This window comes from Engystomops pustulosus, chromosome 8 (genome assembly GCF_040894005.1).
Source record: "Engystomops pustulosus chromosome 8, aEngPut4.maternal, whole genome shotgun sequence".
Taxonomy (NCBI): Eukaryota; Metazoa; Chordata; class Amphibia; order Anura; family Leptodactylidae; genus Engystomops; species Engystomops pustulosus.
In genome coordinates, this window is record NC_092418.1 from 114,994,589 (window position 1) to 115,019,884 (window position 25,296).

At 49.2% G+C, this 25,296-nt stretch overlaps 1 protein-coding gene across 1 annotated transcript; it reads right to left on the minus strand.

The window, feature by feature from the left end:
* Positions 1-1,168: 1,168 nt before the first annotated feature.
* LOC140075905 (sterol 26-hydroxylase, mitochondrial-like) lies at positions 1,169-21,127 on the minus strand. The gene is made up of 9 exons (XM_072122316.1): positions 20,823-21,127; positions 17,247-17,437; positions 16,420-16,619; positions 15,704-15,901; positions 7,083-7,246; positions 4,448-4,614; positions 3,051-3,132; positions 2,454-2,654; positions 1,169-1,474 (listed from the first exon to the last, which is right to left on the minus strand). The coding sequence occupies exons 1-9, from the start codon at positions 21,048-21,050 to the stop codon at positions 1,352-1,354; spliced, it is 1,554 nt and encodes a 517-aa protein (XP_071978417.1). The 5' UTR covers positions 21,051-21,127; the 3' UTR covers positions 1,169-1,351.
* Between the last annotated feature and the right edge of the window lie 4,169 nt (positions 21,128-25,296).

Genomic DNA, 25,296 nt, shown 5'->3' on the forward strand with positions numbered 1-25,296 from the left:
TATTCTGTACTGATCCTGAGTTGCATCCTGTATTATACTCCAGAGCTGCACTCACTATTCTGCTGCTGGTGCAGTCACTGTGTACATACATGACATTACTTATCCTGTACTGATCCTTAGTTACATCCTGTATTATACCCCAGAGCTGCACTCACTATTCTGCTGCTGGTGCAGTCACTGTGTACATACATGACATTACTTATCCTGTACTGATCCTGAGTTACATCCTGTATTATACCCCAGAGCTGCACTCACTACTCTGCTGCTGCAGTCACTGTGTACATACATGACATTACTTATCCTGTACTGATCCTGAGTTACATCCTGTATTATACCCCAGAGCTGCACTCACTATTCTGCTGCTGGTGCAGTCACTGTGTACATACATGACATTACTTCTCCTGTACTGATCCTGAGTTACATCCTGTATTATACCCCAGAGCTGCACTCACTATTCTGCTGCTGGTGCAGTCACTGTGTACATACATGACATTACTTATCCTGTACTGATCCTGAGTTACATCCTGTATTATACCCCAGAGCTGCACTCACTATTCTGCTGCTGGTGCAGTCACTGTGTACATACATGACATTACTTATCCTGTACTGATCCGGAGTTACATCCTGTATTATACCCCAGAGCTGCACTCACTATTCTGCTGCTGGTGCAGTCACTGTGTACATACATGACATTACTTATCCTGTACTGATCCGGAGTTACATCCTGTATTATACTCCAGAGCTGCACTCACTATTCTGCTGCTGGTGCAGTCACTGTGTACATACATGACATTACTTATCCTGTACTGATCCTGAGTTACATCCTGTATTATACTCCAGAGCTGCACTCACTATTCTTCTTTTCAGTGACTCCATCAGCGGAATAGAGAGTGCAGCTCTGTAGTCAAACTTTGTGTAATCTTTTAAGCCATGTGACAATCAGTTTGAAATAAAATTATCTTCTATTAAACTTCATATGTAGATTCTTCATCTTGTGAAAGTAAATGTCGTATTCGAAATCCCAGTGATGGAGGCTGCGCATTTATCATTAGCTTTGGTCATACTTAGATTCTTATGGATGTTTAACCTATTGTTTCCTAGTCCCGGTCTAAACAAGGAACAGCTTTTTCTTTTAATTTTGGGAATAAAAATCATTTTGTAGGAAAAATATTATTTTATTTCTTGAGACAAAATGTTTTTTATTTTACTTAGGATTTAGCAGAGTGTGACCTCATGTATACATCCTCCTCCTGTAGTGTTCTGCACAGTCCAGAGGAGATCCCATAGGAAACCCATGGTGCTCAGCTCCACCCGCCTGCGACTTTAGTAGCTTTCTTCTGCCGTCAGATCACTAGAGAGACGTTCTTTCCAGGAACTTAAGATTTATAGGTTTACTTGGAATAAGAACAATTCTTGCCATTGGTTTAATTTCTCCGATTTGAGGATCTGGCTGGATCTGATACTTCTTAATAATCTGATGATAAAGTGACATGAAGGCGTTAAACAAACAGCTACATGAAGGGTTACAATGGGAGAGATACATAGTAAATCAATTGAAATTCCAATATCAGCCGATTGCACACCGGTTATACTAAGCCCCGCCCATATTTTTTCTCTGTAGCACAAAAGGGGGAGTGGCTTACTGCCATTAAAGGGGTTGAATGGAGCAAAATGCTGAGCTTACACCTTGCTGCTCCCTTCACTACCAATATGACTTCAACAGAGAATGAATGGAGCAGCAGTGAGTATGATCCATTATTATAATTATAATAATTCCTTTATTTCTATAGCGCACACAGATTACGAAGCGCCGCACAGAACTTGCCAAATTGGCTCCTGTCCCCAATGGGGCTCACAATCTAATCATCCTACCAATATGTTTTGGAGTGTGGGAGGAAATTGGAGGAACCGGAGGAAACCCACACAAACACGGAGAGAACATACAAACTCTTTGAACATGTTGACCTTGATGGGACTTGAACCCAGGACCCCAGCACTGCAAGGCTGTAGAGCTAACCACTGAGCCACCGTGCTGCTTATCCATCACTCCAGACCATCAGGGCAAAGGGCCCCATTCTGCTGTTCAGCCCTTTAAATATCAGTATGTTATAACCTTTCCTGTGGATTGGTGGATAACACAGAGTTTGTGGTCAACCCCTTTAAGCTATTTTGCTCCATATACCAAGATCTATATGGACCACCAGTAGATAAGCCACTAGACCCAAGGCTTTGCAAGAAAATCTCATATAGGATTTTACCATTTCTGGCCATTATATGACTTCCATTTTGCAGCAGTTTTCTCCTTTACAGCCTATGCCAGACATTGCAACTAGTTCAACTCAACGGAGCTAAACACTAAGACCAAACACAGCCCATGGACAGTGCTGGTGCCATTTATGGGAGAGGAAGATTTCATTAAGGTAAGACTCGGCCATTGGATGATGGTAACTTACCCGTGACAAGGCCAAATGCATCTCTAGTTCAGCAATCCGTCGCCCGACACACGCCCTAATGCCATAGCCGAATGGGATGGAGCTGAACGGGTTATTTTTTATCCTCTGGTCTCGGAGCCAGCGCTGTGGGAGGAATTTGTTTGGTTCTGGAAAATTGTTCTCGTCTCGAGCTATGACGTAATGGTGCAAGGCAAAGAGGGTCTAAGGCAGGGAGAGAGAAAAACAAAATTGGGAGATGATTCGGATACACGGTGGTTGGTGCAGGTAAGAGCATATGCATAAGGGAACCCAATGAAGCTACTATAGGACTCTATTCACTCTCCTATGTGTAGCATGAGACTTGCTCCACCCAACTATCTACCAAGCCATGATTGGCAACTCTAGCTTGGGCCATCCCAAAAATCTAGGGTGTGATGGGGCAAATTTATACCAATAACGGGTATAGCTGCCCAACAAGGTCTACCTCTACTCTGTGTATATGACTGGGCCACAGATGTCCATATATGGACCAGGTTTACCCACAAAAGCAATGGAGATGCCACCAACTGGAGAAGGTCAACATGGCGCCCGGACTCACAAGTGACTTCATGCACTTACATCTTTGGGAAAAATGTAGTCACCGATGATGATCTCCTTCTCGACAGCTACTCTGGAATTAGTTGGGACGACTGGATACATCCTGGAGAACCAAGGCGGCACCATTAGCAGGACATTTTTATAATAATAATATCCCCAAAATTACCCGACTGTGACTTTAGAATCAGCACGGAAACAGTTGTCATTCTTGATAAGATCCATCAACCTGGATTACAACTTTTGGAACTGTGATAGCTGCTATTATTTGCCTCTTGAAGGGGTTTCCAGCTTATATGTATTGATGCCCTAAGGATAGGTCATACAGGGGCTTAACTACAGGGGTAGCAGCTGCTAAATTTTAAACCCTAAACTATCTTTAGCTAATACTAGACGACACTAAACTAGATCTTATCTAACTAATATGCAAATTTCTGGAGAGGCTACTGGGGCGTGGTGTAGCATTTCCATGGAGCAGCAGCAAAGTCTACTCCACACCCCAGTAGCCCGGTGGCCTCTCCTGTCCCTGCCTACCTGCTCGTCCTCATGAGTCTATGCAGAGCGCATGCTTAAAATGGCGTTGAGGAAGCGTAATCATGGAGGCAGCGCGTCAGAGAATGAGCAGGTAGGTAGGAACAGGAGAGGCTATTGGGGCGTGGAGTAGCCTTTGCTCCCGAACCATGAAGAGGCTACTCCACGCCCCAAAAGCCTTTCCAGAAATGTGCACATTAGTTAGATAATATGTGGTTTGGTGTGCATAGTAGTCTAGTATTAGATAGATTAGGGCTTAGGATATAGGTGGCAACCTACCATCAGATATACTTTAATAGGTAGATATCTGATGGTAGGTTTCCTTTAAGAGGAAGGGAGTGGGCATGCAGAAATCTGCTATTGGACCCAGCCTAGTTTTGCTCCTGAGGTCATCAAAATCAGATCAGTGGCGGTCCCGAGTACCGATCAGCTGCTTCTACAGATACTGTAATAACCCATAGGTACCCTGGGACTGAGGGGGTGACATGTATTACCTCATCAGCCAGAGATACCAGTCCATAAAATGGCTTCAGATGGAAGGTCATGTGATCTCTAAATGTCCATGAACAATCACCCTGCCAGGACCTTAATGTTATATTCATGAATACCATCCTAAGGTACTGGCAGGGCGATTGCTCATGAACAGATGAGATCACATGACCCTCCATCTGCGGCCATCTTTTGGTCAGAAATCTCTGGCTGATGAGGTAAAAGATAAGAGGACTTTACATATCAAGAAAGTGGAGGAGAACTATTAATAGATGTATATTGGTAAATGACCTAATATTCTGCCCCCCACACATTGCAAAAACATAAGGTAAAGTGGCTAAAATTGTCTAAAAGAAAAAAAAATATATATAAAAAATGGCAGATTAAAGAATCAAACCCACCTTAGTGTCTCCTTAATAATGGCCTTCAGCAGCGGCATCCTGGCGATATCATCAGCAGTGGGAATGGCGTCTCCGGGGACAATGGCTGACACCTCCTGATAGAGCGATTGCTGAGTTTCCTGGTCCTTTGCGAGGTGGAACAGGGCCCAGGATAAGGTGTTTGAGGTCTGAGATGAAGAAATATAAGGATATTATCACAGCAGTACAGATGAGAAAGCAGTCAGGATCTGGATATGGTCGGATGGTGTTCGGTGCAGGACAATTTTGGCCACAATTTAAATACAGTTAGGGCCAGAAATATTTGGACAGTGACACAATTTTCGCGAGTTGGGCTCCGCATGCCACCACATTGGATTTGAAATGAAACCTCTACAACAGAATTCAAGTGCAGATTGTAACGTTTAATTTGAAGGGTTGAACAAAAATATCTGATAGAAAATGTAGGAATTGTAGACATTTCTTTACAAACACTCCACATTTTAGGAGCTCAAAAGTAATTGGACAAATAAACATAACCCAAACAAAATATTTTGATTTTCAATATTATGTTGCGAATCCTTTGGAGGCAATCACTGGAACCCATGGACATCACCAAATGCTGGGTTTCCTCCTTCTTAATGCTTTGCCTTTACAGCCGCAGCCTTCAGGTCTTGCTTATTTCCGTCTTAAGTCTGGATTTGAGCAAGTGAAATGCATCTGGTGATTGACTTGGCCATTGCAGAATGTTCCACTTTTTTGCACTCATGAACTCCTGGGCAGCTTTGGCTGTATGCTTGGGGTCATTGACCATCTGTACTATGAAGCGCCGTCCGATCAACTTTGCAGCATTTGGCTGAATCTGGGCTGAAAGTATATCCCGGTGCACTCAGAATTCATCCGGATACTCTTGTCTGCTGTTATGTCATCAATAAACACAAGTGACCCAGTGCCATTGAAAGCCATGCATGCCCATGCCATCACGTTGCCTCCACCATGTGTTACAGAGGATGTGCTGCACCTTGGATCATGTGCCGTTCCCTTTCTTCTCCAAACTTTTTTCTTCCCATCATTCTGGTACAGGTTGATCTTTGTCTCATCTGTCCATGGAATACTTTTCCAGAACTGAGCTGGCTTCTTGAGGTGTTTCGGCAAATTTAATTCTGGCCTGTCTTTTTTTGGAATTGATGAATGGTTTGCATCTAGATGTGAACCCTTTGTATTTAGATGTGAACCCTTTGTATTTACTTTCATGGAGTCTTCTCTTTACTGTTGACTTAGAGACAGATACACGGACTTCACTGAGAGTGTTCTGGACTTCACTGAGAGCGTTCTGGACTTCACTGAGAGCGTTCTGGACTTCACTGAGAGCGTTCTGGACTTCACTGAGAGCGTTCTGGACTTCACTGAGAGCGTTCTGGACTTCACTGAGAGCGTTCTGGACTTCACTGAGAGCGTTCTGGACTTCACTGAGAGCGTTCTGGACTTCACTGAGAGCGTTCTGGACTTCACTGAGAGCGTTCTGGACTTCACTGAGAGCGTTCTGGACTTCACTGAGAGCGTTCTGGACTTCACTGAGAGCGTTCTGGACTTCACTGAGAGCGTTCTGGACTTCACTGAGAGTGTTCTGGACTTCACTGAGAGTGTTCTGGACTTCAGTTGATGTTGTGAACGGGTTCTTCTTCACCAAAGAAAGTATGCGGCGATCATCCACCACTGTTGTCATCCGTGGACGCCCAGGCCTTTTTGAGTTCCCAAGCTCACCAGTCAATTCCTGTTTTCTCAGAATGTACCTGACTGTTGATTTTGCTGCTCCAAGCATATCTGCTATCTCTCTGATGGATTTTTTCTTGGGCCGTTTTTACTAAGTGCGTTTTCAGATCGTTAAAAACGCATCAGATCGTTAAAAACGTTTTTTTTGAAAACGCATGCGTTTTTGTCCGTTTTTCATTGCGCAATTTCGGGAAAACGGACAAAAACGGATGCGTTTTCAAAAAACGCATGCGTTTTTAAAAAACGGATGCGTTTTTTAACGCATGCGTTTTTAACGATCTGAAAACGCACTTAGTAAAAACGGCCCAAAAACGGCCCAAAAACGGCCCAAAAACGCCATGTGTGTCTTCACCCTTAGGGGTCCATTGTCCAATTACTTTTGGTCCCTTGAAAAAGAGGAGGCTATGCATTACAGAGCTATGATTCCTAAACCCTTTCTCCGATTTGGTTGTGGAAACTCTCATATTGCAGCTGGGAGTGTGCACTTTCAGCCCATATTATATATAGAATTGTATTTCTGAACTTGTTTTTGTAAACAGCTAAAATAACAAAACTTGTGTCATGGGCCAGATCACGACACTATAGCAGAAATGAGAAAAGTGTGAATCCACTGTAACCAGTTTTCGATTTGCATTCCCCTGGTGGTTACTCTTTAACCTCTATGCAAAGATCTGGAGCCACCAGGTTGCTACTTCTTTAAAAGTTCCCAGTGTTGGTGACGGATTCTCTAGGACCAAGAGACTCCGGTGCAAAGTAATAGGGGTCAGACAGAGGGTCATCAGAAACAAGCCACCATCGTGCCAGGGGTGGCTTTAGAAAGGTCAAGTGTGAGACCATAGGTTGGCGGCCATCTGATTCGGATTTACGAATCTCAAGATTATCTTACCGTGTCCACTCCAGCGAATAGCAGCTCAGCAATGCTGCCGTACACTTCCTTCATGGTGAGTTTACCACTGGACAGCAGGTAGGTCAGGTACTCCCCCTGCACCTCCTCCCCCCGATCCAGACGCTCTTGTATCTTCTGCATCTTCTGGTCAATCAGATCGTTACCTAGGAAGGTTAGAGGGTTTTCAAAATTGAGCAAAGCTTTGAACTTATGAGTTATAGGACCTCCGTTATGTCCAGAAAAGGCTTTGCCAACCTCTAGCACTGGATTAAGCGGTGATAGAACTGACTGTAGCCAGTGGTTGGGTAGCATAAGCAGCACAGAGTATTTCAGGAGAAGAAGACTTCTCACATGATCACGGGACTGCATGTCACAAAGGAAGAGACAAGTCAAAGGAATGAAAGAAATAATATACACCAGCAGTGGAGAGCATATAAGCAGAGGAGTGTATTTATCTTCTAGAAGATTAATGATGGAGGGTTATATAGTTAAAGGAGCAGCATTTACCTACCTGGTCCTGTCGCGAACCAGTGGTGCGTTCTCTGCCGAAGATTCGGGTCTTCCGGCGATTCACTAAGGCAGTTCCCCCGATGTCCACTAGGTGTCGCTGCTGCGCTGAAGTCCGTCGGAATTCCCTGAACTCCACCAAGCTAGGCCGGGTGCAGGTAAGTGCGTGTCAAGCGACACATTTTTTATTTTAAATACGGCGGTTTCTCCGAATCCGACGGGTTTTCCGACAAGCACGCCCCTGATTTCTGTCGCGTGCATGCCGGCACCGATACGCCACAATCCGATCGCGTGCGCCAAAATCCCAGGGTAATTCAGGGCAAATCGACGCAAAACGGTAAAATTCGGGTAACCCGAAGTAAAAACGCAATTCGGGCCCTTAGTAAATGACCCCCATTATGTCTGAAAAATGAGCTGCTCTTATGGAGAACACTTATCTAGAGGGAACAGCAGGGTTCCCAGCAGAACTGAGTATTTCAGAAGAAATGCATTGGTCAGAAATCTGTAATGAAGTCTCTGAGCAAAAGTCTGCAACCGTCAAGCGGAGAGTCATGAGGAGGAGAGGGAAGGGAGGTAAGTGACAGGTCACAGAGTGAGAATGACATAGTAACATGTACAGGGTCCTTCAGCTGCGCAGAACATGAGTCTGCAGATTTTTGTAAGAGTTACAGAAAGTTACAGAATAGAATCAACAGGGTCTTGAGCAGTGCAGAGTATTTCAGGAGCGAAACTCGATCTTCTGGAAAACAGGCAGTTACTTTGTATAGCAGGAAGGACAGGGTCCCTGCAGCACAGAGGATGTCAGGAGATCAGTGTGTAGAGGGGTTAGATCATGAACATGGGTCCCTGCAGCACAGAGGATGTCAGGAGATCAGTGTGTAGAGGGGTTAGATCATGAACATGGGTCCCTGCAGCACAGAGGATGTCAGGAGATCAGTGTGTAGAGGGGTTAGATCATGAACATGGGTCCCTGCAGCACAGAGGATGTCAGGAGATCAGTGTGTAGAGGGGTTAGATCATGAACATGGGTCCCTGCAGCACAGAGGATGTCAGGAGATCAGTGTGTAGAGGGGTTAGATCATGAACATGGGTCCCAGCAGCACAGAGGATGTCAGGAGATCAGTGTGTAGAGGGGTTAGATCATGAACATGGGTCCCAGCAGCACAGAGGATGTCAGGAGATCAGTGTGTAGAGGGGTTAGATCATGAACATGGGTCCCTGCAGCACAGAGGATGTCAGGAGATCAGTGTGTAGAGGGGTTAGATCATGAACATGGGTCCCTGCAGCACAGAGGATGTCAGGAGATCAGTGTGTAGAGGGGTTAGATCATGAACATGGGTCCCTGCAGCACAGAGGATGTCAGGAGATCAGTGTGTAGAGGGGTTAGATCATGAACATGGGTCCCTGCAGCACAGAGGATGTCAGGAGATCAGTGTGTAGAGGGGTTAGATCATGAACATGGGTCCCAGCAGCACAGAGGATGTCAGGAGATCAGTGTGTAGAGGGGTTAGATCATGAACATGGGTCCCAGCAGCACAGAGGATGTCAGGAGATCAGTGTGTAGAGGGGTTAGATCATGAACATGGGTCCCTGCAGCACAAAGGATGTCAGATCAGTGTGTAGAGGGGTTAGATCATGAACATGGGTCCCAGCAGCACAGAGGATGTCAGGAGATCAGTGTGTAGAGGGGTTAGATCATGAACATGGGTCCCTGCAGCACAGAGGATGTCAGGAGATCAGTGTGTAGAGGGGTTAGATCATGAACATGGGTCCCAGCAGCACAGAGGATGTCAGGAGATCAGTGTGTAGAGGGGTTAGATCATGAACATGGGTCCCAGCAGCACAGAGGATGTCAGGAGATCAGTGTGTAGAGGGGTTAGATCATGAACATGGGTCCCTGCAGCACAGAGGATGTCAGGAGATCAGTGTGTAGAGGGGTTAGATCATGAACATGGGTCCCTGCAGCACAGAGGATGTCAGGAGATCAGTGTGTAGAGGGGTTAGATCATGAACATGGGTCCCTGCAGCACAGAGGATGTCAGGAGATCAGTGTGTAGAGGGGTTAGATCATGAACATGGGTCCCAGCAGCACAGAGGATGTCAGGAGATCAGTGTGTAGAGGGGTTAGATCATGAACATGGGTCCCAGCAGCACAGAGGATGTCAGGAGATCAGTGTGTAGAGGGGTTAGATCATGAACATGGGTCCCAGCAGCACAGAGGATGCCAGGAGATCAGTGTGTAGAGGGGTTAGATCATGAACATGGGTCCCTGCAGCACAGAGGATGTCAGGAGATCAGTGTGTAGAGGGGTTAGATCATGAACATGGGTCCCAGCAGCACAGAGGATGTCAGGAGATCAGTGTGTAGAGGGGTTAGATCATGAACATGGGTCCCTGCAGCACAGAGGATGTCAGGAGATCAGTGTGTAGAGGGGTTAGATCATGAACATGGGTCCCTGCAGCACAGAGGATGTCAGGAGATCAGTGTGTAGAGGGGTTAGATCATGAACATGGGTCCCTGCAGCACAGAGGATGTCAGGAGATCAGTGTGTAGAGGGGTTAGATCATGAACATGGGTCCCAGCAGCACAGAGGATGTCAGGAGATCAGTGTGTAGAGGGGTTAGATCATGAACATGGGTCCCAGCAGCACAGAGGATGTCAGGAGATCAGTGTGTAGAGGGGTTAGATCATGAACATGGGTCCCTGCAGCACAGAGGATGTCAGGAGATCAGTGTGTAGAGGGGTTAGATCATGAACATGGGTCCCTGCAGCACAGAGGATGTCAGGAGATCAGTGTGTAGAGGGGTTAGATCATGAACATGGGTCCCTGCAGCACAGAGGATGTCAGGAGATCAGTGTGTAGAGGGGTTAGATCATGAACATGGGTCCCAGCAGCACAGAGGATGTCAGGAGATCAGTGTGTAGAGGGGTTAGATCATGAACATGGGTCCCAGCAGCACAGAGGATGTCAGGAGATCAGTGTGTAGAGGGGTTAGATCATGAACATGGGTCCCTGCAGCACAGAGGATGTCAGGAGATCAGTGTGTAGAGGGGTTAGATCATGAACATGGGTCCCTGCAGCACAGAGGATGTCAGGAGATCAGTGTGTAGAGGGGTTAGATCATGAACATGGGTCCCAGCAGCACAGAGGATGTCAGGAGATCAGTGTGTAGAGGGGTTAGATCATGAACATGGGTCCCTGCAGCACAGAGGATGTCAGGAGATCAGTGTGTAGAGGGGTTAGATCATGAACATGGGTCCCTGCAGCACAGAGGATGTCAGGAGATCAGTGTGTAGAGGGGTTAGATCATGAACATGGGTCCCTGCAGCACAGAGGATGTCAGGAGATCAGTGTGTAGAGGGGTTAGATCATGAACATGGGTCCCAGCAGCACAGAGGATGTCAGGAGATCAGTGTGTAGAGGGGTTAGATCATGAACATGGGTCCCTGCAGCACAGAGGATGTCAGGAGATCAGTGTGTAGAGGGGTTAGATCATGAACATGGGTCCCAGCAGCACAGAGGATGTCAGGAGATCAGTGTGTAGAGGGGTTAGATCATGAACATGGGTCCCTGCAGCACAGAGGATGTCAGGAGATCAGTGTGTAGAGGGGTTAGATCATGAACATGGGTCCCTGCAGCACAGAGGATGTCAGGAGATCAGTGTGTAGAGGGGTTAGATCATGAACATGGGTCCCAGCAGCACAGAGGATGTCAGGAGATCAGTGTGTAGAGGGGTTAGATCATGAACATGGGTCCCTGCAGCACAGAGGATGTCAGGAGATCAGTGTGTAGAGGGGTTAGATCATGAACATGGGTCCCAGCAGCACAGAGGATGTCAGGAGATCAGTGTGTAGAGGGGTTAGATCATGAACATGGGTCCCTGCAGCACAAAGGATGTCAGATCAGTGTGTAGAGGGGTTAGATCATGAACATGGGTCCCAGCAGCACAGAGGATGTCAGGAGATCAGTGTGTAGAGGGGTTAGATCATGAACATGGGTCCCTGCAGCACAGAGGATGTCAGGAGATCAGTGTGTAGAGGGGTTAGATCATGAACATGGGTCCCTGCAGCACAGAGGATGTCAGGAGATCAGTGTGTAGAGGGGTTAGATCATGAACATGGGTCCCTGCAGCACAGAGGATGTCAGGAGATCAGTGTGTAGAGGGGTTAGATCATGAACATGGGTCCCAGCAGCACAGAGGATGTCAGGAGATCAGTGTGTAGAGGGGTTAGATCATGAACATGGGTCCCTGCAGCACAGAGGATGTCAGGAGATCAGTGTGTAGAGGGGTTAGATCATGAACATGGGTCCCTGCAGCACAGAGGATGTCAGGAGATCAGTGTGTAGAGGGGTTAGATCATGAACATGGGTCCCAGCAGCACAGAGGATGTCAGGAGATCAGTGTGTAGAGGGGTTAGATCATGAACATGGGTCCCTGCAGCACAGAGGATGTCAGGAGATCAGTGTGTAGAGGGGTTAGATCATGAACATGGGTCCCTGCAGCACAGAGGATGTCAGGAGATCAGTGTGTAGAGGGGTTAGATCATGAACATGGGTCCCTGCAGCACAGAGGATGTCAGGAGATCAGTGTGTAGAGGGGTTAGATCATGAACATGGGTCCCTGCAGCACAGAGGATGTCAGGAGATCAGTGTGTAGAGGGGTTAGATCATGAACATGGGTCCCAGCAGCACAGAGGATGTCAGGAGATCAGTGTGTAGAGGGGTTAGATCATGAACATGGGTCCCTGCAGCACAGAGGATGTCAGGAGATCAGTGTGTAGAGGGGTTAGATCATGAACATGGGTCCCAGCAGCACAGAGGATGTCAGGAGATCAGTGTGTAGAGGGGTTAGATCATGAACATGGGTCCCAGCAGCACAGAGGATGTCAGGAGATCAGTGTGTAGAGGGGTTAGATCATGAACATGGGTCCCTGCAGCACAGAGGATGTCAGGAGATCAGTGTGTAGATCTTGTAAGGGGTTAGATCATGAACATGGGTCCCAGCAGCACAGAGGATGTCAGGAGATCAGTGTGTAGAGGGGTTAGATCATGAACATGGGTCCCTGCAGCACAGAGGATGTCAGGAGATCAGTGTGTAGAGGGGTTAGATCATGAACATGGGTCCCTGCAGCACAGAGGATGTCAGGAGATCAGTGTGTAGAGGGGTTAGATCATGAACATGGGTCCCAGCAGCACAGAGGATGTCAGGAGATCCGTGTGTAGAGGGGTTAGATCATGAACATGGGTCCCAGCAGCACAGAGGATGTCAGGAGATCAGTGTGTAGAGGGGTTAGATCATGAACATGGGTCCCTGCAGCACAGAGGATGTCAGGAGATCAGTGTGTAGAGGGGTTAGATCATGAACATGGGTCCCTGCAGCACAGAGGATGTCAGGAGATCAGTGTGTAGAGGGGTTAGATCATGAACATGGGTCCCAGCAGCACAGAGGATGTCAGGAGATCAGTGTGTAGAGGGGTTAGATCATGAACATGGGTCCCTGCAGCACAGAGGATGTCAGGAGATCAGTGTGTAGAGGGGTTAGATCATGAACATGGGTCCCTGCAGCACAGAGGATGTCAGGAGATCAGTGTGTAGAGGGGTTAGATCATGAACATGGGTCCCAGCAGCACAGAGGATGTCAGGAGATCAGTGTGTAGAGGGGTTAGATCATGAACATGGGTCCCAGCAGCACAGAGGATGTCAGGAGATCAGTGTGTAGAGGGGTTAGATCATGAACATGGGTCCCTGCAGCACAGAGGATGTCAGGAGATCAGTGTGTAGAGGGGTTAGATCATGAACATGGGTCCCTGCAGCACAGAGGATGTCAGGAGATCAGTGTGTAGAGGGGTTAGATCATGAACATGGGTCCCTGCAGCACAGAGGATGTCAGGAGATCAGTGTGTAGAGGGGTTAGATCATGAACATGGGTCCCTGCAGCACAGAGTATGTCAGGAGATCAGTGTGTAGAGGGGTTAGATCATGAACATGGGTCCCAGCAGCACAGAGGATGTCAGGAGATCAGTGTGTAGAGGGGTTAGATCATGAACATGGGTCCCAGCAGCACAGAGGATGTCAGGAGATCAGTGTGTAGAGGGGTTAGATCATGAACATGGGTCCCAGCAGCACAGAGGATGTCAGGAGATCAGTGTGTAGAGGGGTTAGATCATGAACATGGGTCCCTGCAGCACAGAGGATGTCAGGAGATCAGTGTGTAGAGGGGTTAGATCATGAACATGGGTCCCTGCAGCACAGAGGATGTCAGGAGATCCGTGTGTAGATCTTGTAAGGGGTTAGATCATGAACATGGGTCCCGGCAGCACAGAGGATGTCAGGAGATCAGTGTGTAGAGGGGTTAGATCATGGACATGGGTCCCAGCAGCACAGAGGATGTCAGGAGATCCGTGTGTAGAGGGGTTAGATCATGAACATGGGTCCCAGCAGCACAGAGGATGTCAGGAGATCAGTGTGTAGAGGGGTTAGATCATGAACATGGGTCCCTGCAGCACAGAGGATGTCAGGAGATCAGTGTGTAGAGGGGTTAGATCATGAACATGGGTCCCTGCAGCACAGAGGATGTCAGGAGATCCGTGTGTAGAGGGGTTAGATCATGAACATGGGTCCCAGCAGCACAGAGGATGTCAGGAGATCAGTGTGTAGAGGGGTTAGATCATGAACATGGGTCCCTGCAGCACAGAGGATGTCAGGAGATCAGTGTGTAGAGGGGTTAGATCATGAACATGGGTCCCTGCAGCACAGAGGATGTCAGGAGATCAGTGTGTAGAGGGGTTAGATCATGAACATGGGTCCCAGCAGCACAGAGGATGTCAGGAGATCAGTGTGTAGAGGGGTTAGATCATGAACATGGGTCCCAGCAGCACAGAGGATGTCAGGAGATCAGTGTGTAGAGGGGTTAGATCATGAACATGGGTCCCTGCAGCACAGAGGATGTCAGGAGATCAGTGTGTAGAGGGGTTAGATCATGAACATGGGTCCCAGCAGCACAGAGGATGTCAGGAGATCAGTGTGTAGAGGGGTTAGATCATGAACATGGGTCCCTGCAGCACAGAGGATGTCAGGAGATCAGTGTGTAGAGGGGTTAGATCATGAACATGGGTCCCTGCAGCACAGAGGATGTCAGGAGATCAGTGTGTAGAGGGGTTAGATCATGAACATGGGTCCCAGCAGCACAGAGGATGTCAGGAGATCAGTGTGTAGAGGGGTTAGATCATGAACATGGGTCCCTGCAGCACAGAGGATGTCAGGAGATCAGTGTGTAGAGGGGTTAGATCATGAACATGGGTCCCAGCAGCACAGAGGATGTCAGGAGATCAGTGTGTAGAGGGGTTACATCATGAACATGGGTCCCTGCAGCACAGAGGATGTCAGGAGATCAGTGTGTAGAGGGGTTAGATCATGAACATGGGTCCCTGCAGCACAGAGGATGTCAGGAGATCAGTGTGTAGAGGGGTTAGATCATGAACATGGGTCCAAGCAGCACAGAGGATGTCAGGAGATCAGTGTGTAGAGGGGTTAGATCATGAACATGGGTCCCTGCAGCACAGAGGATGTCAGGAGATCAGTGTGTAGAGGGGTTAGATCATGAACATGGGTCCCTGCAGCACAGAGGATGTCAGGAGATCAGTGTGTAGAGGGGTTAGATCATGAACATGGGTCCCAGCAGCACAGAGGATGTCAGGAGATCAGTGTGTAGAGGGGTTAGATCATGAACATGGGTCCCTGCAGCACAGAGGATGTCAGGAGATCCGTGTGTAGAGGGGTTAGATCATGAACATGGGTCCCTGCAGCACAGAGGATGTCAGGAGATCAGTGTGTAGAGGGGTTAGATCATGAACATGGGTCCCAGCAGCACAGAGGATGTCAGGAGATCAGTGTGTAGAGGGGTTAGATCATGAACATGGGTCCCTGCAGCACAGAGGATGTCAGGAGATCAGTGTGTAGAGGGGTTAGATCATGAACATGGGTCCCAGCAGCACAGAGGATGTCAGGAGATCAGTGTGTAGAGGGGTTAGATCATGAACATGGGTCCCAGCAGCACAAAGTATTTCAGCACATAGATTGTGTCACACTTAGCATCTCCTCTACTGTAACTCACCAAACCCAAAGATATTGTCCCAGCTTTCTATGTACAATTTGTTGAAAGGTAAAATATTTTTGGTCCAAGCGGGGAAAACAGAGAGAAAGACGGAATATTTCAGCATGGCTCCTATGGAATCAATGAATTTCTTGGTCTTGGGAGGGATGTTCTTCTCTAAGCAGCCGATGCGCGTCTCAAAGAGAATGTAAGAAATTCCTAAAAATAGAAAAAAAAGCATCAGAGGAACATCCAAAAAATGTCGCTCCTATATTACCTGCACAGTCTGCATAATACAGGTATCATCCTGTTTGATAGAAATGGTGCTCAATGGGAACGTGTCCTCACACTGCTGTGCTCTGTGCCTCTCTATAAACAACATATACATACAAGATAGGGTCCATAGGTTTGTTCTTAAGTCGAATTTGTATGTAAGTGGAAACTGTATATTTTATAATTGTAGATACAGACAATTTTTTTTTTTTTTGCTCCAATTTCAAATTTTTTTGCTGTAATGAGACCAAGGATTATCAATAAAGCTTCATTACAGACACCTTACAGCTGATCATTGCAGCCTGGGACTATAGTAACATCCAGAGAGGTCACCAGAGGTCACAGGCGGCAGAGCGGTCTGTCTGTAACTATGGGTTGTCTGTAAGTCAGGTGTCCTTAAGTAGGGGACCGCCTGTACAACATTCCAAAAAAGGTAAAGTGACCACAAGCTATATCTCTCTCACCTTCAAACGCAAACCTGTAGAATACGTTTGCAATGTCATTGACCATGACCCCAGATGCTGATTCCTTCCTTATGTCCTCCAGGGTGTCCAGGAAATCGGTCACCACTTCATTCACCACCCCGGTGTACAGGACAGCCTCTGCTGGCTTCAGCATCCTCTTGTTGAGGGTGGAGCGTAGACTATGCCATCGGTGACCTTCCCTGCAGGAACACAATTTCCATGGTGTGTTATGTAATTTCCTAGTCCTGTTATGTAATGCTGCAGTGTTCACTATAATACTCAACATCTCTGCTGCGCACTCCCATATACCTGCATCCATTGGGTCCTAATGCTAGTTGTGTACCCAGCGCACATGCTAATGCCTTGTCTGTTTCTTAAAAGGCCAGTTCACTGATCACCAAACAGCCCTGGCTATTAAAATTTCTCCCATGAGAAGGTGCCTAACTTCCTAGTTTCTTGCAGAATGGCTCAGTTTCTGTGTTAGACCCCTCCCTGGTTATCAGATTCTGTGTCCGTCTTGTCTGTCTTAATCACCATATTGAATCCACTCCACCTGCCCTGAGATGAAACCCATCTACTATTGTGACTGTCTTCCCTGACCTTGGCTTGTCCCTTGACCACGTCACTGTCTGTTCCATTGGTGCCATGTATTGGCATTCGTCTGCTGTCCCTGAACAGAGACTACTCCAATGGGAAGTAATCTGATTGGAAGGCGATTACACAAAGCCCTTAGGAGTAGCCTCTCACCAAATCTGCCCCTCCCCCCCCCTCCTGCTAGGTTACAACCCTCTGCTTTTTCAGTATGTCTACAGAAACTCATAACCTACTCAGTAAAAGGCCCCATAGCCAAGTCTCGGAGTTCACGATAATCCCTCCATAGCTTCATGTCACTCCTCATTGGATACTTCCCCTCCTGACGCAGCACTGTCTCCAATAGTTCAACATCTGCAATATTCACAGTGGAGTACATTCCTAAGGAGGATTTCCATATTGGGCCGTACTTCTTCTTAAAGACAGACTGCAATACAAAATGGATAGTTTACTCCAGCAAAGAGGATATCAGGAGATCCATTGGTTGATATGGTAGTAATTTTAGAATGGTGAGATATATAATGTACATTAGTTACAGAGGGGTTCATCATAACTATATGGGTAGTCCAGAGTGCCTCATCCCAATGGGTACCGAGTACCTAAGTTTATCTCTCTTAACCACCACAATTTATTCTCGCATGACCCTATTTCAGTGGTGGCAAACCTATGGCACGGGTGCCAGAAGTGGCACTTGGAGCCATTTCTGTGGGCACTCAGAACATTGCCCCAGTTTACCAAATTGAGAAGGTGTGGACAGAGCTGCAATATCTTTGGAGGTCTTCCGGCTGGACTCACCATTCTTCCTCTACAGAGAGACCCTGGAGAGAAGCTACAATGAGAGTCTGAATTTGCCTTCCTTCTTTCAATTATATTGGTGGCTTCAGGGGCTGATAGATGTGGAAGAACAGGTAGCAATAAGTTACTGCTTAAGAAGCCATGTTGGCACTTCTGGGTAAATAAGTGGATTTAGCTTGTAGTTTGGGCACTCGGTCTATAAAAGGTTCACCATCACTGCCCTATTCTATTCTCCAAAACAATTCTTCATTAGGACAACTTTTAAATACAGTCCTGTGGGACCGCGATGGGCACCAACATGACCCCAATATATGAAAACATTCACATGGTGATTATTGTGAGTAATGTTGCATACTCCTACCCTTAAATAAAGCACAATCACAGTGGCCGAGATATATGAATGATATATTTGTTACTTGGGGGCACATGTATGATTTTTTTTCTAAATCTTCAGGACTTCTAAATTTATCTTTAATAGAAGTATACACTAACTAGTTTCCTGAAGTCATTGTTTATGCGAATGAACAGAAATTCATCTGTATTTTAATGTATGCACTGGGTATATCATATAGGATGAGAGGTGAGTCTTTATGAAAGTATTAAGGCTTTGGTCCCAGGATTCCTACCATTACTAATCATGGTGTAAAGGAGGGTAAAAAGAGACACTTAAGTAAAAACAGCTTGGGTTCTATACAACAGGATGTGCAAGTTTATCTGTGAAATTCCAGAAAAAGCAGATCCCTTGTAATAATACGTGTCCACGGGTTCAGTTTTTCAGATCCAGTTTTTGATGCACAAACCAGGAGTGGAGTGAAAATAGAGACGGAGCAGCTCTTCTTAATGATAGTCCTCTCCCATTATGATCCCCACCTGCTTTAAGCTTCAAAAACTGCATCTGAAAAACTGAACGTGTGGCTGCACCCTCAGATTTACAAGTGATAAGCTTGTCCATTACAAGTGAAGGGGCCGTGAAAACCCCTATAATAAACTGATGTTATTACCATTTATTTAACATAGTACACTGCATACATTTTAGGGCGCAGTCACGAAACGTTCCAGGAGCGGTTGCTGAATATTTGCATATTTGGACTTATTTCCAGAGGTTACAGGCACACATTGATGTAAACCTAAAGTAGTGAACCACAAATCCACATATACAGGCAGTCCCCTAATTAAGGACACCCGACTTACAGACAACCCCTTATTAAAGACGACCCCTCTGCTCCCTGTGACCTCTGGTGAAGCTCTCTGTATGCTTTACTATAGTCCCAGGCTGCAATAATCAGCTGTAAAGTGTCTGTACTGAAGATTTATTGATCATCCTTGGTAAAAATTTTGAAAATTCAATTGTCACATTCCCTAACCTCATATCTCTACACCCTCTGTTTGTCCCTTCTCTCTATGTAATCCCAATATCAATATATAGGCTGTAGGCCCATGCAATGAGTATATAGAGAGATGGCTAGGAAATGATGACTATGTTATTACTCTGTAATGTCTAATTTTGTCTATATATTCACCCAGATGTATATGCTGATGCTATTTTTATTTCCTATACCATATTCCATGGCCTAGAAATGGCGCTGGTGCGGTCAGACCTTGACTTGGTAATCGACTGGTTGTTGCCAAAACTTTAACCCAACACATCACATGACGTTGTCGGCGTCCAGTTGGGTTCTGCCATATCTGTAAACTTTGGTGGCAGTTTTAGAAGTTGGTAATACAGGTTGGTAGGCAGGAAGGCGCTCAGATGTCACCAGGGCTAATAGGAAGGTAGAATGGAGGATATACAGGGGCCAATGCTGAACCAAGGGGTGATACAAGCCGTAGCTTGAAGAATTGAAATTTTGGTAAAGAGGTGTATAGTACATGTATCATGTTTTTATATAATAGTGTAATCTGGAATAAGGTGGAAATCATTGTGAAGGGGCGCAGTATAAAAAAGGGGGGGGGGGGTATGATCATGTGGTTGGTCCTCAGTTACAGCATATGGAGCCATGGAGTCAACCAAGTGCAGACAGGTCCTGCCTGACATGTAGGTGTGGTGCACAGAAGGTGTGGTCCCCATGGGGTGAAATGTCAAGACTCCAGTCCGGCTCCTTATAAGTAATATAATATATAATTATCATGTATATATAATGAATTATACCTCTTGTGTCACCCCATCATCCTCATAGACTGTAAGCTCTTGTGTCGCCCCCTCATCCTCATAGACTGTAAGCTCTTGTGTCTCCCCCTCATCCTCATAGACTGTAAGCTCTTGTGTCTCCCCTCATCCTCATAGACTGTAAGCTCTTGTGTAATCTCCTCATCCTCATAGACTGTAAGCTCTTGTGTCCCCCCTCATCCTCATAGACGATAAGCTCTTGTGTCCCCCTCATCCTCATAGACTGTAAGCTCTTGTGTCATCCTCTCATCCTCATAGACTGTAAGCTCTTGTTAACCCTCATCCTCATAAACTGTAAGCTCTTGTGTCACCCCCTCATCCTCATAGACTGTAAGCTCTTGTGTCACCCCCTCATCCTCATAGACTGTAAGCTCTTGTGTCACCCCTCATCCTCATAGACTGTAAGCTCGTGTCATCCCCTCATCCCCATAGACTGTAAGCTCGTGTCCCCCCTCATCCTCATAGACTGTAAGCTCTTGTGTCACCCTCTCATCCTCATAGACTGTAAGCTCGTGTCACCTCCTCATCCTCATAGACTGTAAGCTCTTGTGTCACCCCCTCATCCTCATAGACTGTAAGCTCTTGTGTCACCCCTCATCCTCATAGACTGTAAGCTCTTGTGAGCAGAGAACTAGTGTCCCATATGACTGTTTGTACTGCGCTACAGAATTTGATGGCGCTATGTACATAAAGATTATTATTATTATTATTAATAATTCTGGATATGGGGGCTGGTTTGGAATCATAGAAAGTGCAGGTTTCGCCCTTATAGAAGTTCTCTAACACAAAGAAACAATGTAACAACAAAGTAAACAAAATGTAACTAAGTAACAGACATCCAATGACAGACCTGTATCTCCTGGCCATACAGTATGTAGCCCCTGATGAAGAACCAGTAGAGGTTGGTGAGGAGGGAAGGTCCAGGTAAATCATCGAAGGTCTTCATCTTCTTGTCCCCCTGTGTCACTCCAGCTGCTGCAGCCCCATGTAAGACTCTTGCCTGGGTCCTCCTGCATGTCTGCAGCAAGAGACTTCTGCCCCCCAGGTGATAGCAGCCCCTGACAGCAGCTCTGATCATGGCTGCAGAGGGGACAGCTCCTCCTGCACAGGGATATGGCTGCTCCTTGCTTCTTACATCAGTCCCCTCCCTCCTATAACCCTTTCATTGCCAAGTGCCTGCAGACCTGTGCGCCTTCCCCTGACCTCAGTGCTGCCATTACAGGGCGGTGGGTCATACAAACAAGAAAAGTAAGTACAAAGGAGAAGAACCAGTGACAGTATTGTATGATTTTTTTTTCACTTAAAGGGGAACTCCATGTTGCATTTCAAAAAATATAAAGGTATATATAGCAAACCCTTAAATATGTTTTAATATGAAAAGTGGCAGTGATCTCCAACATCTGGTTACAAAACTACCTAGGGCCAGATGAAGGGAGCCTGGGAGTTGTAGTAGGTAGGAGCTCGATTCATAATAAGGCAGCGTTCACATGGTGCAAAGTAAATAGTCCTAAAAGTGTCTGCAATTTATAATGTTGTGTTTGTAGTGTTCTGGAGCAATGTAACAGTTTTATACTAATCAGAGTTAATGGAGAGGATATGTCCCAAGAGTTTATAATATCCCACAGGGTGAGGAGTAACATGCTGATTTATTTGCATTTGGAGAAAGTTTGGACAAGCCCTTTAAGAACTTCCTGTTTTGCATTCTCAAAACTCAACATTTCAATGCAAATCCTGGTTGTTGAAGAGTTAAAGGAAGTGGAGCTTCCCCCCAGTGAGGGAAACAAAGATCACAACATAGCTGGGAGCCATCCAGAGGAGGCTGAGGGGAGTGCGAGCAGAGGAGGCTGAGGGGAGTGCGAGCAGAGGAGGCTGAGGGGAGTGCGAGCAGAGGCGGCTGAGGGGAGTGCGAGCAGAGGCGGCTGAGGGGAGTGCGAGCAGAGGCGGCTGAGGGGAGTGCGAGCAGAGGCGGCTGAGGGGAGTGCGAGCAGAGGCGGCTGAGGGGAGTGCGAGCAGAGGAGGCTGAGGGGAGTGCGAGCAGAGGAGGCTGAGGGGAGTGCGAGCAGAGGAGGCTGAGGGGAGTGCGAGCAGAGGCGGCTGAGGGGAGTGCGAGCAGAGGCGGCTGAGGGGAGTGCGAGCAGAGGAGGCTGAGGGGAGTGCGAGCAGAGGAGGCTGAGGGGAGTGCGAGCAGTGGAGGCTGAGGGGAGTGCGAGCAGAGGAGGCTGAGGGGAGTGCGAGCAGAGGCGGCTGAGGGGAGTGCGAGCAGAGGAGGCTGAGGGGAGTGCGAGCAGAGGAGGCTGAGGGGAGTGCGAGCAGAGGCGGCTGAGGGGAGTGCGAGCAGAGGAGGCTGAGGGGAGTGCGAGCAGAGGCGGCTGAGGGGAGTGCGAGCAGAGGAGGCTGAGGGGAGTGCGAGCAGAGGCGGCTGAGGGGAGTGCGAGCAGAGGCGGCTGAGGGGAGTGCGAGCAGAGGAGGCTGAGGGGAGTGCGAGCAGAGGCGGCTGAGGGGAGTGCGAGCAGAGGAGGCTGAGGGGAGTGCGAGCAGAGGCGGCTCAGGGGAGTGCGAGCAGAGGCGGCTCAGGGGAGTGCGAGCAGAGGCGGCTGAGGGGAGTGCGAGCAGAGGAGGCTCAGGGGAGTGCGAGCAGAGGAGGCTCAGGGGAGTGCGAGCAGAGGCGGCTCAGGGGAGTGCGAGCAGAGGCGGCTGAGGGGAGTGCGAGCAGAGGCGGCTGAGGGGAGTGCGAGCAGAGGAGGCTGAGGGGAGTGCGAGCAGAGGCGGCTGAGGGGAGTGCGAGCAGAGGAGGCTCAGGGGAGTGCGAGCAGAGGCGGCTCAGGGGAGTGCGAGCAGAGGCGGCTCAGGGGAGTGCGAGCAGAGGAGGCTCAGGGGAGTGCGAGCAGAGGAGGCTCAGGGGAGTGCGAGCAGAGGCGGCTCAGGGGAGTGCGAGCAGAGGAGGCTCAGGGGAGTGCGAGCAGAGGCGGCTCAGGGGAGTGCGAGCAGAGGCGGCTGAGGGGAGTGCGAGCAGAGGCGGCTGAGGGGAGTGCGAGCAGAGGCGGCTGAGGGGAGTGCGAGCAGAGGCGGCTGAGGGGAGTGCGAGCAGAGGCGGCTGAGGGGAGTGCGAGCAGAGGCGGCTGAGGGGAGTGCGAGCAGAGGCGGCTGAGGGGAGTGCGAGCAGAGGCGGCTGAGGGGAGTGCGAGCAGAGGCGGCTGAGGGGAGTGCGAGCAGAGGCGGCTGAGGGGAGTGCGAGCAGAGGCGGCTGAGGGGAGTGCGAGCAGAGGCGGCTGAGGGGAGTGCGAGCAGAGGCGGCTGAGGGGAGTGCGAGCAGAGGCGGCTGAGGGGAGTGCGAGCAGAGGCGGCTGAGGGGAGTGCGAGCAGAGGCGGCTGAGGGGAGTGCGAGCAGAGGCGGCTGAGGGGAGTGCGAGCAGAGGCGGCTGAGGGGAGTGCGAGCAGAGGCGGCTGAGGGGAGTGCGAGCAGAGGCGGCTGAGGGGAGTGCGAGCAGAGGCGGCTGAGGGGAGTGCGAGCAGAGGCGGCTGAGGGGAGTGCGAGCAGAGGCGGCTGAGGGGAGTGCGAGCAGAGGCGGCTGAGGGGAGTGCGAGCAGAGGCGGCTGAGGGGAGTGCGAGCAGAGGCGGCTGAGGGGAGTGCGAGCAGAGGCGGCTGAGGGGAGTGCGAGCAGAGGCGGCTGAGGGGAGTGCGAGCAGAGGCGGCTGAGGGGAGTGCGAGCAGAGGCGGCTGAGGGGAGTGCGAGCAGAGGCGGCTGAGGGGAGTGCGAGCAGAGGCGGCTGAGGGGAGTGCGAGCAGAGGCGGCTGAGGGGAGTGCGAGCAGAGGCGGCTGAGGGGAGTGCGAGCAGAGGCGGCTGAGGGGAGTGCGAGCAGAGGCGGCTGAGGGGAGTGCGAGCAGAGGCGGCTGAGGGGAGTGCGAGCAGAGGCGGCTGAGGGGAGTGCGAGCAGAGGCGGCTGAGGGGAGTGCGAGCAGAGGCGGCTGAGGGGAGTGCGAGCAGAGGCGGCTGAGGGGAGTGCGAGCAGAGGCGGCTGAGGGGAGTGCGAGCAGAGGCGGCTGAGGGGAGTGCGAGCAGAGGCGGCTGAGGGGAGTGCGAGCAGAGGCGGCTGAGGGGAGTGCGAGCAGAGGCGGCTGAGGGGAGTGCGAGCAGAGGCGGCTGAGGGGAGTGCGAGCAGAGGCGGCTGAGGGGAGTGCGAGCAGAGGCGGCTGAGGGGAGTGCGAGCAGAGGCGGCTGAGGGGAGTGCGAGCAGAGGCGGCTGAGGGGAGTGCGAGCAGAGGCGGCTGAGGGGAGTGCGAGCAGAGGCGGCTGAGGGGAGTGCGAGCAGAGGCGGCTGAGGGGAGTGCGAGCAGAGGCGGCTGAGGGGAGTGCGAGCAGAGGCGGCTGAGGGGAGTGCGAGCAGAGGCGGCTGAGGGGAGTGCGAGCAGAGGCGGCTGAGGGGAGTGCGAGCAGAGGCGGCTGAGGGGAGTGCGAGCAGTGGAGGCTGAGGGGAGTGCGAGCAGAGGCGGCTGAGGGGAGTGCGAGCAGAGGCGGCTGAGGGGAGTGCGAGCAGAGGCGGCTGAGGGGAGTGCGAGCAGAGGCGGCTGAGGGGAGTGCGAGCAGAGGCGGCTGAGGGGAGTGCGAGCAGAGGCGGCTGAGGGGAGTGCGAGCAGAGGCGGCTGAGGGGAGTGCGAGCAGAGGCGGCTCAGGGGAGTGCGAGCAGAGGCGGCTGAGGGGAGTGCGAGCAGAGGCGGCTGAGGGGAGTGCGAGCAGAGGCGGCTCAGGGGAGTGCGAGCAGAGGCGGCACTGAGTGTGAGCGGCTCTGCTGGGCTGTCATAGCTGCTGGACAGGATTCCTTCCAGGTCTGGTTCATGTTACATTGTGCAGGGAGGGGGTGACCTATGGCAGAGCTATGGGGGATCCTGCCTCTTGTGTAAGGCGCAGCCGCAGTGTTTGTATTTGATGGTGATATAGGAATAAAGATTATTATTATTATAGGGAACCAGTTGATGTTATAATTACAGGTTATTAATGTGTAATCACAGGTTCTATCCACCTGGAGGAATGACTGCGAGGGTTAATGGTCAGGTGAAGCTGATGACTACATCTAATTGTTAGAGAGACCCTATTTTCTCATGTATCTGATCTGATACATTGTAACAGACCTTCTGCTGCTGAGGTGCTTAGTTCAGAATGAATTGTCTAAACTGAGAACAATTGTAACAAAACCTCATCTGTGATAACTATTTTGTTTTTCAACCCCTAGATGTAATATGATTACAGGAGCCTGTCCGTGAGAAGGGTTCCAGAAGATCCCTTGAAGTGCTCCATGGGCATGGGTGCTAGTGTGTGTAGCACC

Excerpts from the sequence above, each read along its gene's own strand:
- LOC140075905 (XM_072122316.1), bottom strand. The coding sequence starts at position 21,050 with ATGATCAGAGCTGCTGTCAGGGGCTGCTATCACCTGGGGGGCAGAAGT. Across the intron at positions 16,620-17,246 it reads GCTATGGGGCCTTTTACTGA|GGAAGGTCACCGATGGCATA; the intron begins GTAGGTTATGAG and ends GTGTTCCTGCAG. Across the intron at positions 4,615-7,082 it reads TATTCGCTGGAGTGGACACG|ACCTCAAACACCTTATCCTG; the intron begins GTAAGATAATCT and ends TCTTCATCTCAG.